Below are 14,892 nucleotides of genomic sequence, written 5' to 3'. Positions count from 1 at the left end.
AGCTTTGCTAATTCTTGATAAATCACTAATAATGAAGAATGGCAGTAAGCAAGGTGAATGAAAACAGCTACTGTTTAATCAGGAAACCAGTTCAGGTAAAAACATTAAGCTTTTGGTCCATTCTGCCATTGTACAAGCTACAAATGCTTTTTGGGTAGCTAAGGAGGCATTCTTTAGTAGCTTGTTTGAAAAGTGAATAAAAATCCATATAAAACAAATATTCAAATAGTTTCCATAGGAGCACAGATAAGTGTGACCCCCATCTTCTAGTCTTCCATATTGATCATTTTTAATAGTTTACATTTCAGACTTGTGTTAACAACTGTTTTAGTAAAAGAATATCAGTTACCTCACTACAAATGACTTAAGGCAGTGTATTACAATTAGTCTTTCAAGCACATTTAAAATTTTTTACAAAAAAATTTCATTAATCACTCCTACCTCCCAAGTGAGTTATTTGGAGCCAAGAAGTGTAATTTTGTATATTCTTTATTCTTAGTCTTGTTATTTTAGATTATGTTTTAGTGTAGTCTTAGTCTTGCTCTCATGTTCTGCTCACGCTCTACAAGTTTTGTCATCTGCCTTCATACCATTTCAGAAGATGTAGTCTTAGCTCTTCATATAGACAGTCATCCAAGGGTCAAAGATGTCTTAAGTGCTCACTAATAGGAACTCTAATCTTACCTACACTTTTAAAAATGGAAACTCTCATAGCAAAAATTAATATAAAAAGCAAAAACAAAAACAAAAAATTTAAGACTTTCAATTCTCAGAAACAAGGGCTTTAAGACTCTGAGCCAAAATAAGAGAAATAGAAATTTCACAAGTTTCATCATGAAGAAATAAGGGAAAAGTGAACAAAACAACATCAAATTTATTGTAAAATGTCCTTTGCCCTTATTATTATTACTGAAGTATTTTTGTGGTGTAGGGAATCAAATCCACATCTTTGTGCATGCTAAGCACACATTCAATGCACATACACCCTTATTTTTTTTTTAACAACTCAAACCTAACAAAGTATTTGAACTCCACATCTAAAGGACCTTTTCATTTCATCCAAGACACCAATAAAACAAGTTTGGCCAATTACAACGTTAGAATAACACAGTACTTAAAAAGCCAATTCAGATACAGCTTCTTCTTCTTCTTCTTCTTTTTTTTTTTTTTTTTTTTTTTTTTTGCTATCATGGCTTGAAACTTATTTCTAAATTTAATGCGAGTGACCTTTTTAATAAAAAGTCATCAAACATTCTGTGCTTTCATTTAAAATGTCTTAAAGAACAGATGACCACTGAAACTTACTTCTGGGACCAATTCATATAAAGCAAAAACATCGAAATAACCATCCCTCTCTTAATAATTACTGTCAATACTGAAGAGGAGGCTTTTACTAATAGATAAAGAATTGTTTGGGACAATAAATTACCTAAAACTTAGTTTGTTAAACTAACCTCTACAAGTAGGATTAGAGCCATTCCAACAACCTAAATTGTTTCTAATGCAAAATATTTGTATTTGGGGAGTATGCATCCCTTCGGCCCCACTTATGTAAAAAACACAAAGGAGAAATTTTAACAGTTCAAAAATATAAGACTTGCTGGGCACAGTGACATATGCCTGTAATCCCTGCAGCTCTAGAGGTTGAGGCAGGAGGATCACGAGTTCAAAGCCAGTCTCAGCAAAAGCAAGATGCTAAGCAACTCAGTGAGACCCTGTCTCTACATAAAATACAAAATAGGGCTGGGGATATGGCTCAGTAATCAAGTGCCCCTGAGTTCAATCCCTGGTAGCCACCCAACCCCAAAAAGAAAGAAAATATATAGAGAGAGATATATGAATATATAGCTATGATCTATGATGAAAGTTTAAATGTGCATAATCAGAGAACTATATTTTTTAAATAAATGTAGCCCAGAGAGATTAAGTAACTTGTCCAGAGTTCCTTGGCATAAAAGTCAGCAGACAGGAGGCAAGGTTGGGTGGAGTGGTGGTGCCCCCCATGTAGCCCATCAGGACCTGGCCAAAGACTGCCAGGGAAAGGCTGAGCCGTGGACATCCTACCCCACTTTGCAGGAACAGAACTTGGATCTGCCTTCTTATTGCACTGTCATTCCATTTACTACAGGAAATTGTCCTGTCCTGATGGCAATGTGTTTATCCTTCTACAGCAGCATTGGGAAGCTGCAGCTCAGGGGGCGGGCTCTGTTAGCCTCAGTGAATTCAAATGGCAAGCTTGGGTTTTGGGGTCCCATTGATTTTGTTTTAACACATCAGATCCAGCTGTCCTGGTGGCCCCAGCTTCTCAAACTCTTGACCCCCACAGCTGAAGTTTCCCACTTAAGCTTGTTCTTTCTTCTTTTTCTCCTTTCCCAAACACAGTGGAACTGACAGCTGGGTTATAAAACCCTAGCCTCCTCTGTGTGCTCCTCTGGGACAACAAATCCTTCTAAGGAGAGAAATAGAATTTCAAGCAGATACACAGGTGATAGAAATAGAGGTGGAAGACCATCAAAGACCTCAAAATACACAGGCAGGGGCCGGCCTAGGAATAGGACAAGGACTGATGCCTGCAGGTCCCTCTCCAGGCCCTCTGAGAGCCCATGTAGCAAGCCCCCAACACCCACTGTCTGCCCCATGCCTTGAAGGAGGTAGGAGTATGAGCAGGAACCAACACAGCTCTGATTTTGAAACCTAAGAAATATTTTGACTCTTCTCCTATTTGGAGGGGCCAAGAGCCAGGACAGACCCTCTGGCTTGGTTTCTGTACAGCACCCCCAGGGTGGAAATGGGCGTGCTATAAAATCTGCCTCTGAATTTCCCTGTTCCTTGGATCTCCAGATCTGAGTAGGAGATGGGTGGCTCCTGAAGCTATCCTGCTAGGTCAGGCTAGACTGAAAGGACCCGTGGAGCCCTCAAGGGCTTTGGGCTAGTGGGATGTTCAGGGAGTGCAATCAGGCTTGGACGATGTCGGGGGAACAATGTAAAATAAAGGAAGAGGAAAAGGGAGGTGGAGTGTGAAAGAAGTGCACGGAGCCACAGTCCAAAGCAAATCACCGGAGAAGTTCCATTTTATTTTAAAAATGCACACACTGCACACACTTATATAGGGGCCGGGAAGAGACTGATTGGTTGGGGCATGAAACGGGGTGAGAGTTGATTGGGAAAGGCTTGTTGCTGGGGCGGGGTGTCAAGCACCCATTGAGTGCGAGTTTGCGCCGGCGGGAAGAAGTTATGAAGAGTAAAATCAGGAAGAGAAGCTTGGCCAGCGCATGTTGGCACCTAAGGGGGGTGAGGGGTCCTTATAGAGTGGGCTGCCAGAGATGCCCCCTTCCTTGAGGGGAACCTGGAATGGGAACAGTAACAGGAAACTCGAGGGCCGGTTCTCTCCTGGTGCTGGCAGGGCTGGGTGAACTGCACTAGCTCTGGGAAGTGGGAAGTGGCTCGCTTGAGGGTTGCCCAGCACCAGCTCTTCAGGCTCTGCAGCACAGCCTGCTGCTCCTGTGGGCAGGGAAGTTCGGGAAGTGGGAGGTCAATTTCTGTTTTTCTTGGGTCTGGAGGCAGAAGGAGCCAGAGCAGCCTGTCCTGTCTTTGGAGCCCTGGCCATGCATGTACCCACACCCTCAGGTTCCTCCAGGTCCCACAGTTGAAGGTGAGCCTTCAGCCAGTCAAGCCCCCAGCAACCCAATGTTGTTGGCCCACCCCAGCTTGCCTTGACCTCGATGCCACCCTTTTTTCTTCCCCTTCTCTCCAGGATTCCATGGAGGGAGATGATCCATCCTAAACAAATCCCTTGGTCCTCATAGAGCAAGGCCCAGACTTTTTCAGGGTTCACTGCAAGTGACACCTTCCTACCTCCCCTGTCCTGTGTCCCCACCCCTTCCAGGGTCTTCCACAGCCTGGACAGGATTGGCATCTCCTAGAAGCCCCAGAGAAGATGGGAGTAGAAGGTTTCCAACTTCCTTCCTGTGAGGAAGCAGGCATTGCAAGCCAGCCCCTTCCCCTGTAGCCACTCGGGGGCAAGGGCCGTGGGAAGCAGGGGGAGGTGATGTAAGAGAACAACTGGAGTCCAGAGCAGCCAGGGCTTGAGACCCCTTTAGTGGGTAGCCCATCCCACCCATCAGGACCCCCAAATGCAATGGTAGGGACAGTTACCACCCAGACTCCTTGCAGAGAGCCTGGTCCCACTCAGGATATAGGACCCTTAGCAGAGCCAGACAAAAGACAGCCAGGAACTCCAAGAGCAGCCAGCTCTGGGCTTCGATTCCAAGATATATGGTAACTCCTTCTGGAATTTTCTGTTGCTCCATGCTGGGCATCACAAGCTAGGAATGAAGGGGAAGATAGAGGGATTGGATATCAGGACCACAGGCTCAGGGCCTAGGCACAGCCTGACTCTGCAGAGACCACATGACTGGTTATTGACCCAGAAAGTCAGACACTGACCTCTCACCTATGACCAGGGAGTGGGGACCTGATGGACAAGTCCAGTGCAGCTGATCCACCCTGGCCTGCCTCCCTTCAGTCAGAGACTGTTTCTCAGAGTGCCCCCTCCTGTCCCACACTTCTCTTGCTGTGATAACTGCACCTCCTGTTGCCAATGGCTTCCAGAATGCAGAAGAGAACTCCCACATCTCCATCACCTTCTTCCACCTCTTGTGGGTCATGCGCCTGGTCAAGCTGCTGAGCTGTGGGGAGGGAATCCGGACCCTGCTGTGGACCTTCATCAAGTCCTTCCAGGTAACCAGGCCACCTTTCCAATGCAGTAGGAGACAACCTTCTGGGATCCTGAGCTGAGCTGGGGTCCCCTGTCCCCTCCTCTGTGGTTCCCTGGACCAGAACTGGCACAGAAAGCAAGGAGCCTGGGGCTGGTCCTTCCTCTGCTGCTCAGCAGCTATGTGAGCACAACTTCCCATGGGGCTCCTTGCTCTCCTCATTTCTAAGATGAGAGAATGAAACTAGATCTGTGGTTTTCAAAAACTGACTCCTGGAGCCCCACATTTCCCTGAAGGCAGCGTATGGAGGGTAGGAGGAGAGGGGAGGTTGAAGTGGTTCTGCTCTCTCCTCTCATTTATGTATTTCTGCTCAAAAAATTAGAGGAAAAAGGGGTTATGTGGGAAGAAACAAATCAGAAAAACACAGGCCTAGATCATCTGCTAACCTCTCTGGCCCCCTCCAATTCCTAGAGTTTGGGAATCTCCCAGCCATGTCTGCTGTCCCTACCTGGTTATGTCAGTAGCCAAAGTCTAAGGGACCCTGGTGTCACTCCACTCCAGGAAAGCAGCCCCATTGAAGGGCCCCAGAATTGCCTAACGACTGCATGGTTAATTTCTTTTTCTCAGTCATCGTTTTCCACCTGTAAAAACAGGCTCAGGATCACCCCTGGCAGCTCTGAGAAGGGTTATGTAAGTGTGAAGTTAAAGAGAAGCACAGCTGTTAGGCCCCTGGGATTCCTTGGAGGTGACTGCAGAAGCCCTAACTGTGCTCCCCTGGCACAGAAGGCAGGTCTCTCTCCTCCTGTGCAAGTGTCCACTCTCAGAGTCCCCAGGACATGCAGAATCATCATCTCTAAAGAACGATCTCCATGTCTCCTGCCCCGGCCAGTCCAGGCCTCAGACAGGACATGAAGTTGGTCTCTGGTCCATGTGTGTCTCTAGCTGTGATTGCAGCCAGAGGACAGGTGCTCTGGGGCCCAGTGCTTCCCAGCTTTGGAGTCCCCTCCCAAAGTCACTCCCTGCTCGGCAGGGCCACAGAGACCATCTGCTGGACCAGCAGGCAAGACCCCGCCTTGCACTCTGGGAACCACTGCTCCTCCAGCCAAGCCCAGGCTGAGGGGCAGCTTTCTGGGGACTTGAATCATCAGTCCTAATGGGAGCAGGACTAGGGGCTGACCTGCTCACTGATCCTTAGGGTCCAAAGCTGGGACTGCCCATATAGTACAACCCCCCTCAAGTCCCCCCTCCCCCATTTCCCTGGGCTGGAAAGAGGCAACAGGCTGGGGCGACTGTGAGGAATGGCAGTTGAATGAGGAACCCAGTGTGGCTTGGTTGGAAAAGCATTGCATGAACTCGCAGTGCCATCTGGTGGTCTGTGGCCACTGGCGATGCATTTCCTTAGGATCCCACATGATGGGCTTCAGAATCCCAGAAAAAGAATTGGTGTGGAGGCCCATGATGCCTCCCTGGGAGAGGTGGCTGTGGCTCTGGAAAATTAAGTTGTCAAATAATATGTTGAGTGAATAAAATAGGACTGGGGATGTTGCTCAGTGCCCTTGAGTTCAATCCGTGGTTAAGACCCCCTCCCACCCAAAAAACAAAAAACACAGCTGGAGGCATCACACTACCTGACTTCGGATCCATTATAAACCTATAGTAATCAAAACATCATGGTCATCACATAAAAACAGACACATTGACTAATAAAAGAGGGCAGAGATTCCAGAAACAAACCCAACATTTATGTTCAATTGATTTTCAACAAAGGTGCTAAGATCACACAATGGAGAAAGAACAGTCTCTCCAGTGAATGGTGTTGTCAAAGAGGAAAATGATTGTTTTGTAAAGCATCAACTGGCCTTGGACTCAAATCTAATGGAATAATGTATTTGAAATTATGAGGAAAATGTACATTTTTTATTTTTAAAATTTTTTGTTCTAATTTATTATACATGACAATAGAATGCATTTATACATTTTGATAGATCATATATAAATGGAGTATAATTTCTCATTTTTCTGATTATACATATTGTAGGATCACATCAATCATGCAGTCATATATGTACATGAGATAATAATGTCTGTTTCACTCTACTATCATTCCTACCCCCATCCCCCCTCCCCTCCCTTCACTCCCCTCTACCTAATATAAAGTAACTATTCTTCCCTATCCCTGCCCCCTTACTGTGAATTAACAACTGCATATCAGAGAAAACATTCAACCTCTGGTTTTGGGGGTTTGGCTTATTTCACGCAGCATGATATTCTCTAATTCCATCCATTTACCAGCAAATGCTATAACTCCATTTTTCTTTAAAACTGAGTAATAGTTCATTGCATATATGTGCTTTTGAATTTGGACTCCTATTTGCAGTCTAATCAGTCTTCAAGTAGCAATACAAAATAAACATCTTCAGAAATAAAAGAACCTCAAAAGTTTACTCTCTCACATAATCCTGTCTCATCGCAGTTATACAATTATGTACTTCCACAGAATGAAGAATGAATCTAAAAAGAGAATAAATCTAGAAAGAGAATCAAGATATGAATAAAGAAACTGTAACATTAATAGTTATGAGTGGCAGCTCCTCTGTGGTACCACCGCGCGCGGCTGCTCCGCTCATCCCGCTCCGAGCACAGCCCCGGCGCCGGTCGCCAGCATGGAGCCTCGTCGCGTTCCGCAAAAGGATCTCAGAGTAAAGAACTTAAAGAAATTCAGATATATGAAGTTGATTTCCATGGAAACCGCGTCATCCTCTGATGACAGTTGTGACAGCTTTGCTTCTGATAATTTTGCAAACACGAGACTGCAGGCAAATCGCGAAGGCTGTAGGACCCGAAGCCAGTACAGACATTCTGGACCTCTCAGGGTGGCGATGAAGTTCCCAGCACGAAATACCAGGGGGGCAGCCAACAAAAAAGCAGCACCCCCCAAGCTCTCAGAGAATTTTGTGATCGATTCCAATTCTGATTCAGAAGATGAAAGCGGCATGAACTTTCTTGAGAAAAGGGCTTTAAATATAAAGCAAAACAAAGCAATGCTTGCAAAACTCATGTCAGAATTAGAAAGCTTCCCTGGTTCTCTCCCTGGAAGACGTTCCTTCCCAGGTCCATGATCAGTAAATCAATCAAAGACGCCCCGAAGGCGTACATTTCCAGGTGTGGCTTCCAGGAGGAACCCCGACTGGAGAGCTCGACCTCTGACTAGGTCAAGGTCCCGGATCCTGGGGTCCCTTAGTGCTCTTCCCACAGAAGAGGAGGAGGAAGAAGAGGAAGTGGATAAGTTCATGCTTGTGAGGAAGAGGAAGACTGTGGACAGCTACATGAATGATGATGATATGCCCAGAAGTCGGCGCCCAGGATCCATGACCCTTCCGCATATCATTCGCCCAGTGGAAGAAATCACAGGGGAAGATTTGGAGAATATCTGCAGCAACTCTCGAGAGAAGATATATAACCGTTCCCTGGGATCTACTTGTCATCAGTGCCGACAGAAAACAATAGATACTAAAACGAACTGCAGAAACCCATACTACTGGGGCATTCGAGGCCAGTTCTGTGGTCCCTGCCTTCGAAACCGTTATGGTGAAGAGGTCAAGGATGCTCTGCTAAATCCAAACTGGCATTGTCCACCTTGTCGAGGAATCTGCAACTGCAGTTTCTGCCGCCAGCGAGATGGGCCGTGTGCAACTGGGGTCCTTGTGTATTTAGCCAAGTATCATGGCTTTGGGAATGTGCATGATTACTTGAAAAGCCTGAAACAGGAATTTGAAATGCAAGCATAATACCCACAAACCTTCTGCTTCTCACACTACCCTTGAAGTTCTCAGTTTTGTCATTGATTGGAACCTGAGTTAAGAGTCTTGATGATCAGTCTGTTTTATAGGAAACTCGAATCAAGTTCATCTTGTTCTGGAACATCACAGGAGGCATTTGGCGGGTTACACTTCACCCTCCTGTAGTTTGTCCTCTGCTTCCCCTGTCCCCCATTTCAGAGCCTCCCTGTCTTTTTCCAGTGGTCCGCTCTGGTCACTTAAGTTTCAGAATTCTTTTTAAATGACAATTGTATAAAAGCATATTTGATTTAATTGGTATTGAAATAGCCCTGAAATCCACCCATAAAACCTGAGCACTTAGAAACACAGTACAAAAGTGTTAGCTGTTCCATCGAATTCCAGAGAATAGCCCTCTAACTTGTTTACACAAAAACAAAAAACATTATGATTTTAATGTTCACACTAGTTAACATTTTAACAGAATCAAGGCATGAAAATCTTAGAACCATGTGGAAAAATTAGGTAATTGTGTGAAATGGAGTATATTACTTTGGATGCCTCTCATGAGAATACCCCATGTATTGTGGTAACTACATAACTTGTCACAGTCAAGACTTTGTTGTTGCTGATTTCTTCTACCCTAAAGTTAAGTGGTGCATCCTGTTTACAGTCATTCAAAGGTTTGTGGACAACATTATACTGCACTACTTAAAACTATCGTCTAAGAGACATTTTGGGAAGTTAGGATGGAGAGACCTCAGAGTAATCTGATTTAAATTCTTGCTATAAAAGTTTTTAGAAACTTGATAATACCTGGTCTATCATTCTTTGCCATTTCTTATGTTATCCCTGGGTGTTGCTATGTACAGAGATTTTGTTGAGGTTTTAAGCACTTTTACAACAATGAGAAGTGCCTGTTTAGAGATGACTAACTTTTAGTGGTTTTTTAACTTGGTGTCTCTGCTATTTTAGTTTCTAGGCAGATTTCATGTGTCATCCCTTCCCTTTCTTTTTCAGTAAATCATTATTTGGTAGAAGTGGAATTTTAAGTGTTTGTGTGTCCAGTTTATTTGTATGTATAGCTTGTTGCTGTACCCATTCAGAGTTTGATGCTTAAATTGGACTTTGAATCAATAAGTGTAAATACTGCTTTTGATCTATAATGCTTTTATACAAAGGTTTTTATTTTAATAATAAAACATTTTGTTGTAAAAAAATAGTTATGAGTTATGAACATAGAAGTTACTAAATGTTTATTAAAACTAAATAGGATTTTTGTAGTCCTAGAGATAAAGCTGAAGTAATTGTTATGGGGAAATGCCCCAAATCTTAACAATATGGAAGTAAAATCTCATTATCTCAGCAAGTTAGGAAGCAAGATGGTAGAAGAATGAGAAACATGGAACTGTGATAAGATTCTTCTCTTGTTTCAGGAAAAGAAATGTACTGTGTGACTCTTAATGTAGTTAAGGGAAAAGTATGTATAAATCATATATTAGATATTAAAAAGTAAAAAACTAGAAAAATAGAAATGGTATGCGTACATTCCAAGCTACAAAAGGAACTATGGACAATGAAAACCTTGGCAATTTATCGAAAGGAAGGAAGAGCAAAAGTAACAAAAAATAGGATAAAATGTGGAAATTGGGACAATAAAATAAGGCAGAACAAAGATACTAATGATTACAAAAAAATGAATTAAAGTTTTCCATTAAAAGATCAATATTTTAATGTTGACTTCAAGACTTCTAACTGGCGGCACACAGTGTCAAATGCCTGTGATTTCAGTGGCTCAGGAGGCTGAGGCATGAGGATCACAAGTTCAGGGCCAGCCTCAGCAGCTTATGAGGCCCTAAGCAGCTTACTGAGACCCTGTCTCTAGATTAAAAAATAAAAAGGTCTGAAGAGGTAACTGAGTGATAAAACACCCCTGGGTTTAATCCTCAGTATCAAAAAACAAACAAACAAATAAAAGTGGCTTGTTGGGGCTGGGGTTGTGGCTTAGTGGTGGAGTGCTTGCTTAGCATGTGTGAGGAACTGGGTTCTATTCTCAGAACCACATATAAATAAATGAATGAAAATAAAAGTCCATCAACAACTGAAAAACAAAAACAACAAAAAAAAATTTTAAAAATGGCTTATCATTGCTGATTACATGAGCTTCATTCACAAATATGACATTCCAGGTAAGGCCCTGGTTACACTATCAGTTCATACAATTATGTTCAATTATACACTAGGTTTTTCTTTTTTAATGGGCACAGATAGCAAGCAGTTCCTTAAGAAAATCAGCTAGGCACAGTGGCACAAGCCTGTAATCCCAGCAGTTTAGGAGGCTGTGGCAGGAGGATCACAAGTTCAAAGTCATCCTCAGCTATTTACCAAGGCCCTAAGCTTTGGGTTAAGTGCCCATGGGATCCAAAAACAAAAACAAAACAAAAAAAGAATTCTAGCTGCAACCTGTTTATTAGAAACAGTAAAACAAAATGAAAATAAAGGGCTGTAGGAAGCAGGCAAAGCAGTGCTCAAGGTGTCAATTTGACAACAGCAGTACCAGAAGGAATAGAATCCCAGGGGAAAGGCATCATACAAGACAAAGGGGGATATTTGGTATTGATAAAAGGAATAATCCATGAAGGACCTCTGACAGTCAAAAACTACGTGAACCTAACTGACATGGCTCCCCATCTGCCAAGCTGTGCAGCTGGCCAACTGGTCTCTGCCAGCACCAAGGTGAGCCGGGGCAAGACAATCTTCACCCCGCAGCAGCCCAGCTCGCTTATAGTGGGGATGCCCACAGTAGAAGTGCACCCCAAGCAGTGTTCTGGCTCCAGACACTCCTCTGAGCATGAGCATTTCAGTGACTTCAAACCTGAATGGGACCAATAGCATAAGTACATTTCCAAAGCCTAATTAGCATAAATTTGGAACGATACCATTGGTACTTCTTTCAAACCCTAATTAGCAGAAGTTTGGACCAATAGCAGTTAAACACATGCTATATAAGCCCCTAGACTAGCAAGCTCTTGGGTCTCTTCTAGTACTATAGGAGTTCTGTTCCTCAATAAATTCTACCCATGACACTCACTCATTCTGGTCTGTGAATTTTATTCTTGGAGTTCATGAGGCAAGAATCCAGAAAGAAGAGGAAGCTGAAAATAAACTGCTGGGGTCTACTGCAAAACTGGAAGGCAAGGTCTACCATTAAGAGCTGTAACACTTCTCAGCTACAGAAGCCTACAGCTTGTGCAGACCCCACCTGCCAGCAGAAGCAGTGAGTGGAGTTTTGGCTCATCTCCAGTTTCATAACCATACAGTTTGGAAATATTATCTTATAGCTGGGGATAGAACTCTAAGGAGAAAATACACACACACACACACACACACACACACACACACAGTGGGACTTGAATACAGGTCACAGAAGGCGGCAGATCAAAACAGAAGAAAGGGTAAAGAACAGCCAAATAATACAATTAACAAACTAATAAATTTCTACTGCATAAATGGCAAAAGACACATGCTTTATAAGCACTCAATCATAAAAATCAGTCATAACTTAAGTCACAAAGCAGAATTTAACAAATCCTGAAACTTTTCTGACTTCAAAATAGCAAAGTTATATAGTAACCATAAAAACAATAGCCCCTCAGAAACCTATCCACTTAAAATATTTAATTCATTCTTCTAAATAACTCAAAGTTGAAATTACAGTTACATAGAAATGAGTGAGGGCACTGTATATTACATATATGAGATGATCAATCAATACCAAAGAAAAATTCAGAGCTTAAAGTTCATATTTTAAAATTGGGCTAAATAAACTAATAGATGGACAAAAGAATAAAAAGATGGCAGATAAAGCCATCATCTGTTTTTGACATTCCTCCCTGGCACCTTGGTACAAGGCAATTGTCCAGCCCTTACATAAAGCTCAGGGTAAAGGAGTCATGCTTATATCTAAACAACCCAAGTTCTAGGGCCAGTGTTTTAAATGCTGATGTATTTCTGGTATTTAGAAATGTTAGCTTCTGCCATGCCTGGGCTAGCAAGGTGGCTTCAAGTGGCAAGTGTGTAAGAAAATCCTTGTGGAGTTCCTCATGGTACCAACTCTTCCCTGTAGATCAACAACCTCTTGTAACTGTTATCATGGACAGCTCTGATGACCTGACAAAGGACTGGTCAATTTTTGGTCCCTACCACCTGAATGAATTTAAGAGAATCTGAGCAGAGTAGGACCCTGAGACCAAATAAGTTCCCAGAGAGAAATCTTGATTTCCCAAGCTGAAATGGGCTTAGGTAAGAGGTTCATGATGGGTCAGCATGGGGTGTATCAATGGGAAACACTGAGCTATACATGTGAGACTCAGGGAGGAGGCCAAGAACCTTTGAATAAGTTGAGAATATGTCAGTTGAATGGAAGGACAAGAAAGTCCAACACCAGGAATAACTAGTAGGTACTCACATCTGAGTATTTAGGTCCAGGAAGATCTTAACTCTATTCCTGACCTCAGGCCTAAGGATACTCTCATCTACTGATTGTCTTTGATTGACATCCATAAATTCCTTTTGTTCAAATGGTTAGTTAATTGAAGCAGCAAGTTTATATTGAGAATTCAATTACACTATTAAAATCTCTTCCATCTGGAACATAACACTGTCAGAAAATTGTCCATTAAAATCTTAAAATGTGCATATTGTTTTTGGAGTTTTAGCATGAATTTCTGCAGTCTGCACTATTCAAGCAGGAGGTCACACTATGGAGAGTACCCCTCTGAAGGTGGACCCCCACCTCCTTGATGCATGAATCCTGGGCTCCAGGTAGAAACTGTGGCCCTGAACATTCTTGCCCTCTTCTCCGTCCTCCTGCAGGGGTCACATCAAACTCCTAGATGTGGTGACCCTCCCACAGCAGATTCAGTCCTTGCTGGATTTTGGGAAGCCTATGTCCTTACCGGGTGGCCTGCAAAGTAAGAGACAACCTGAGTTCATGGAAGAAAGTGAAAATATGGGAGGTGAGAAGCTTGTTTACCTTGTGGCCTTAGTCATTCCAGAGATCCTTAAGGGAATAAAGATCATAATGTATGTACATAAAGAAATGAGCCTGAACAGATCATATTGTAAGGATCCTTCTAGATCTAATTTCTCAAATGCAGTAAAAGAAAACAACAGGATGAAACCTCATGTCCTACTGAGTCCTGTCTAAATAAAGGACTTGCTAAGGAGATTTTTCCCAGGAGCCAGGGGGCCACTAGAGAGGCCATGCCTTGGCTTCAGGGATCTGCAAAGCCCTAACTCAAATTCTCACAAGGAGAGGCTCTGTCACTTTTATCATATTTCTAAGTGACTATATGAAATAAGTTAAGACAAAAATGCTAAGTTCTGTCAGACACACCTCCTTAGAGTGAGCATCCTCCGACCCTGAGAGGGAGCATCCCCTAAGTTTGTGAGCCCCTGAACCCTCTCTTGCCTCATTGTAGCTCCAACAATGCCACCCAGCAATTGCTGAGGAATGTCACTCCCACTCTTGTCCCTCTTCTTTTGACTCCCTTGACACCTCCATTCTCATCACTCTGTACTCCCTGTTGGAATAATAATGAACTGAGAAAGAGCTGAGGAGAGATGAGGCCAAAGAGTTGCATAGGGGAAAAACACAAATGGCAGAAAGATTCAGTTCTGTGGATAATCCACTCATAGAAAATGGAGAAGTGAGGGATAATAGAACCTTCTGCTTTGCTATGTTTTATTCAGCTCACAGAAAATATGAGAGAAAAAGAGCACTCTGTTAGTCAGGTTTTCATCTATGACAAAATAACAGAGAAAAGGTTTATTATAAGGAGGAAAGTTTTATTTTGGCTCACAGTTTTAGTTCATGGTTGCTTGGCCTTGATGATTTGGGTCTGTGGTGGCACAGTACATCATGGCAGGAGTCCATGGTGGAGGAAAACTATTCACCCTGTGATGATCAGGAAGCAAAGAGAGAGATAGGAAGGTGCTAGGATCCCAATATCCCCTCCAAGAGCATGCCCCCAATGACCTAACTTTCTTCCACAAGGTCCCACATCCTAAAAGTTCTACCACTTCCCAATAGCGCCACAGACTGGGAAACGATCCTTCAGCACATGGGCCTTTGGGAGCATTTGAGATCCAAACCATAACAAGCACAAATCAAATGTAAAGTAGAAGCACAATGGGAAAAGAACATGCCCAGAGGGGGCTGAAATGTACCCATCGAAACCTCCAGACAGGACTGGGAGAGATGAGTACCAGTTTTGAAGCTTTCCAATTCACACTGCCCAGGAGATTAAAAAAGAGTCAGTATCTCAGGAAAGGACAACACTTCCTGACACAAGATTACTAGGAGGACCCCATGTGATCTGAGAAGTAGCCTCCCTGAT

The 14,892-nt window shown here is 43.2% G+C and overlaps 1 protein-coding gene across 1 annotated transcript; it reads left to right on the top strand.

Moving 5' to 3' along the window:
- Positions 1 to 7,317: 7,317 nt before the first annotated feature.
- Positions 7,318 to 9,711, top strand: LOC306661558 (cell division cycle-associated protein 7-like). The gene is given in 2 exon segments (XM_079140581.1): positions 7,318 to 7,831; positions 7,835 to 9,711. Coding segments are annotated over 2 exon segments (1,122 nt in total). The 5' UTR covers positions 7,318 to 7,378; the 3' UTR covers positions 8,504 to 9,711.
- Positions 9,712 to 14,892: the final 5,181 nt, after the last annotated feature.

The sequence above is a fragment of the Sciurus vulgaris genome (genome assembly GCF_902686455.1).
Source record: "Sciurus vulgaris genome assembly, chromosome: 5".
Taxonomy (NCBI): Eukaryota; Metazoa; Chordata; class Mammalia; order Rodentia; family Sciuridae; genus Sciurus; species Sciurus vulgaris.
The sequence above is the reverse complement of the archived record's forward strand: the minus strand, read 5'-3'. Positions and strand labels throughout refer to the sequence as shown.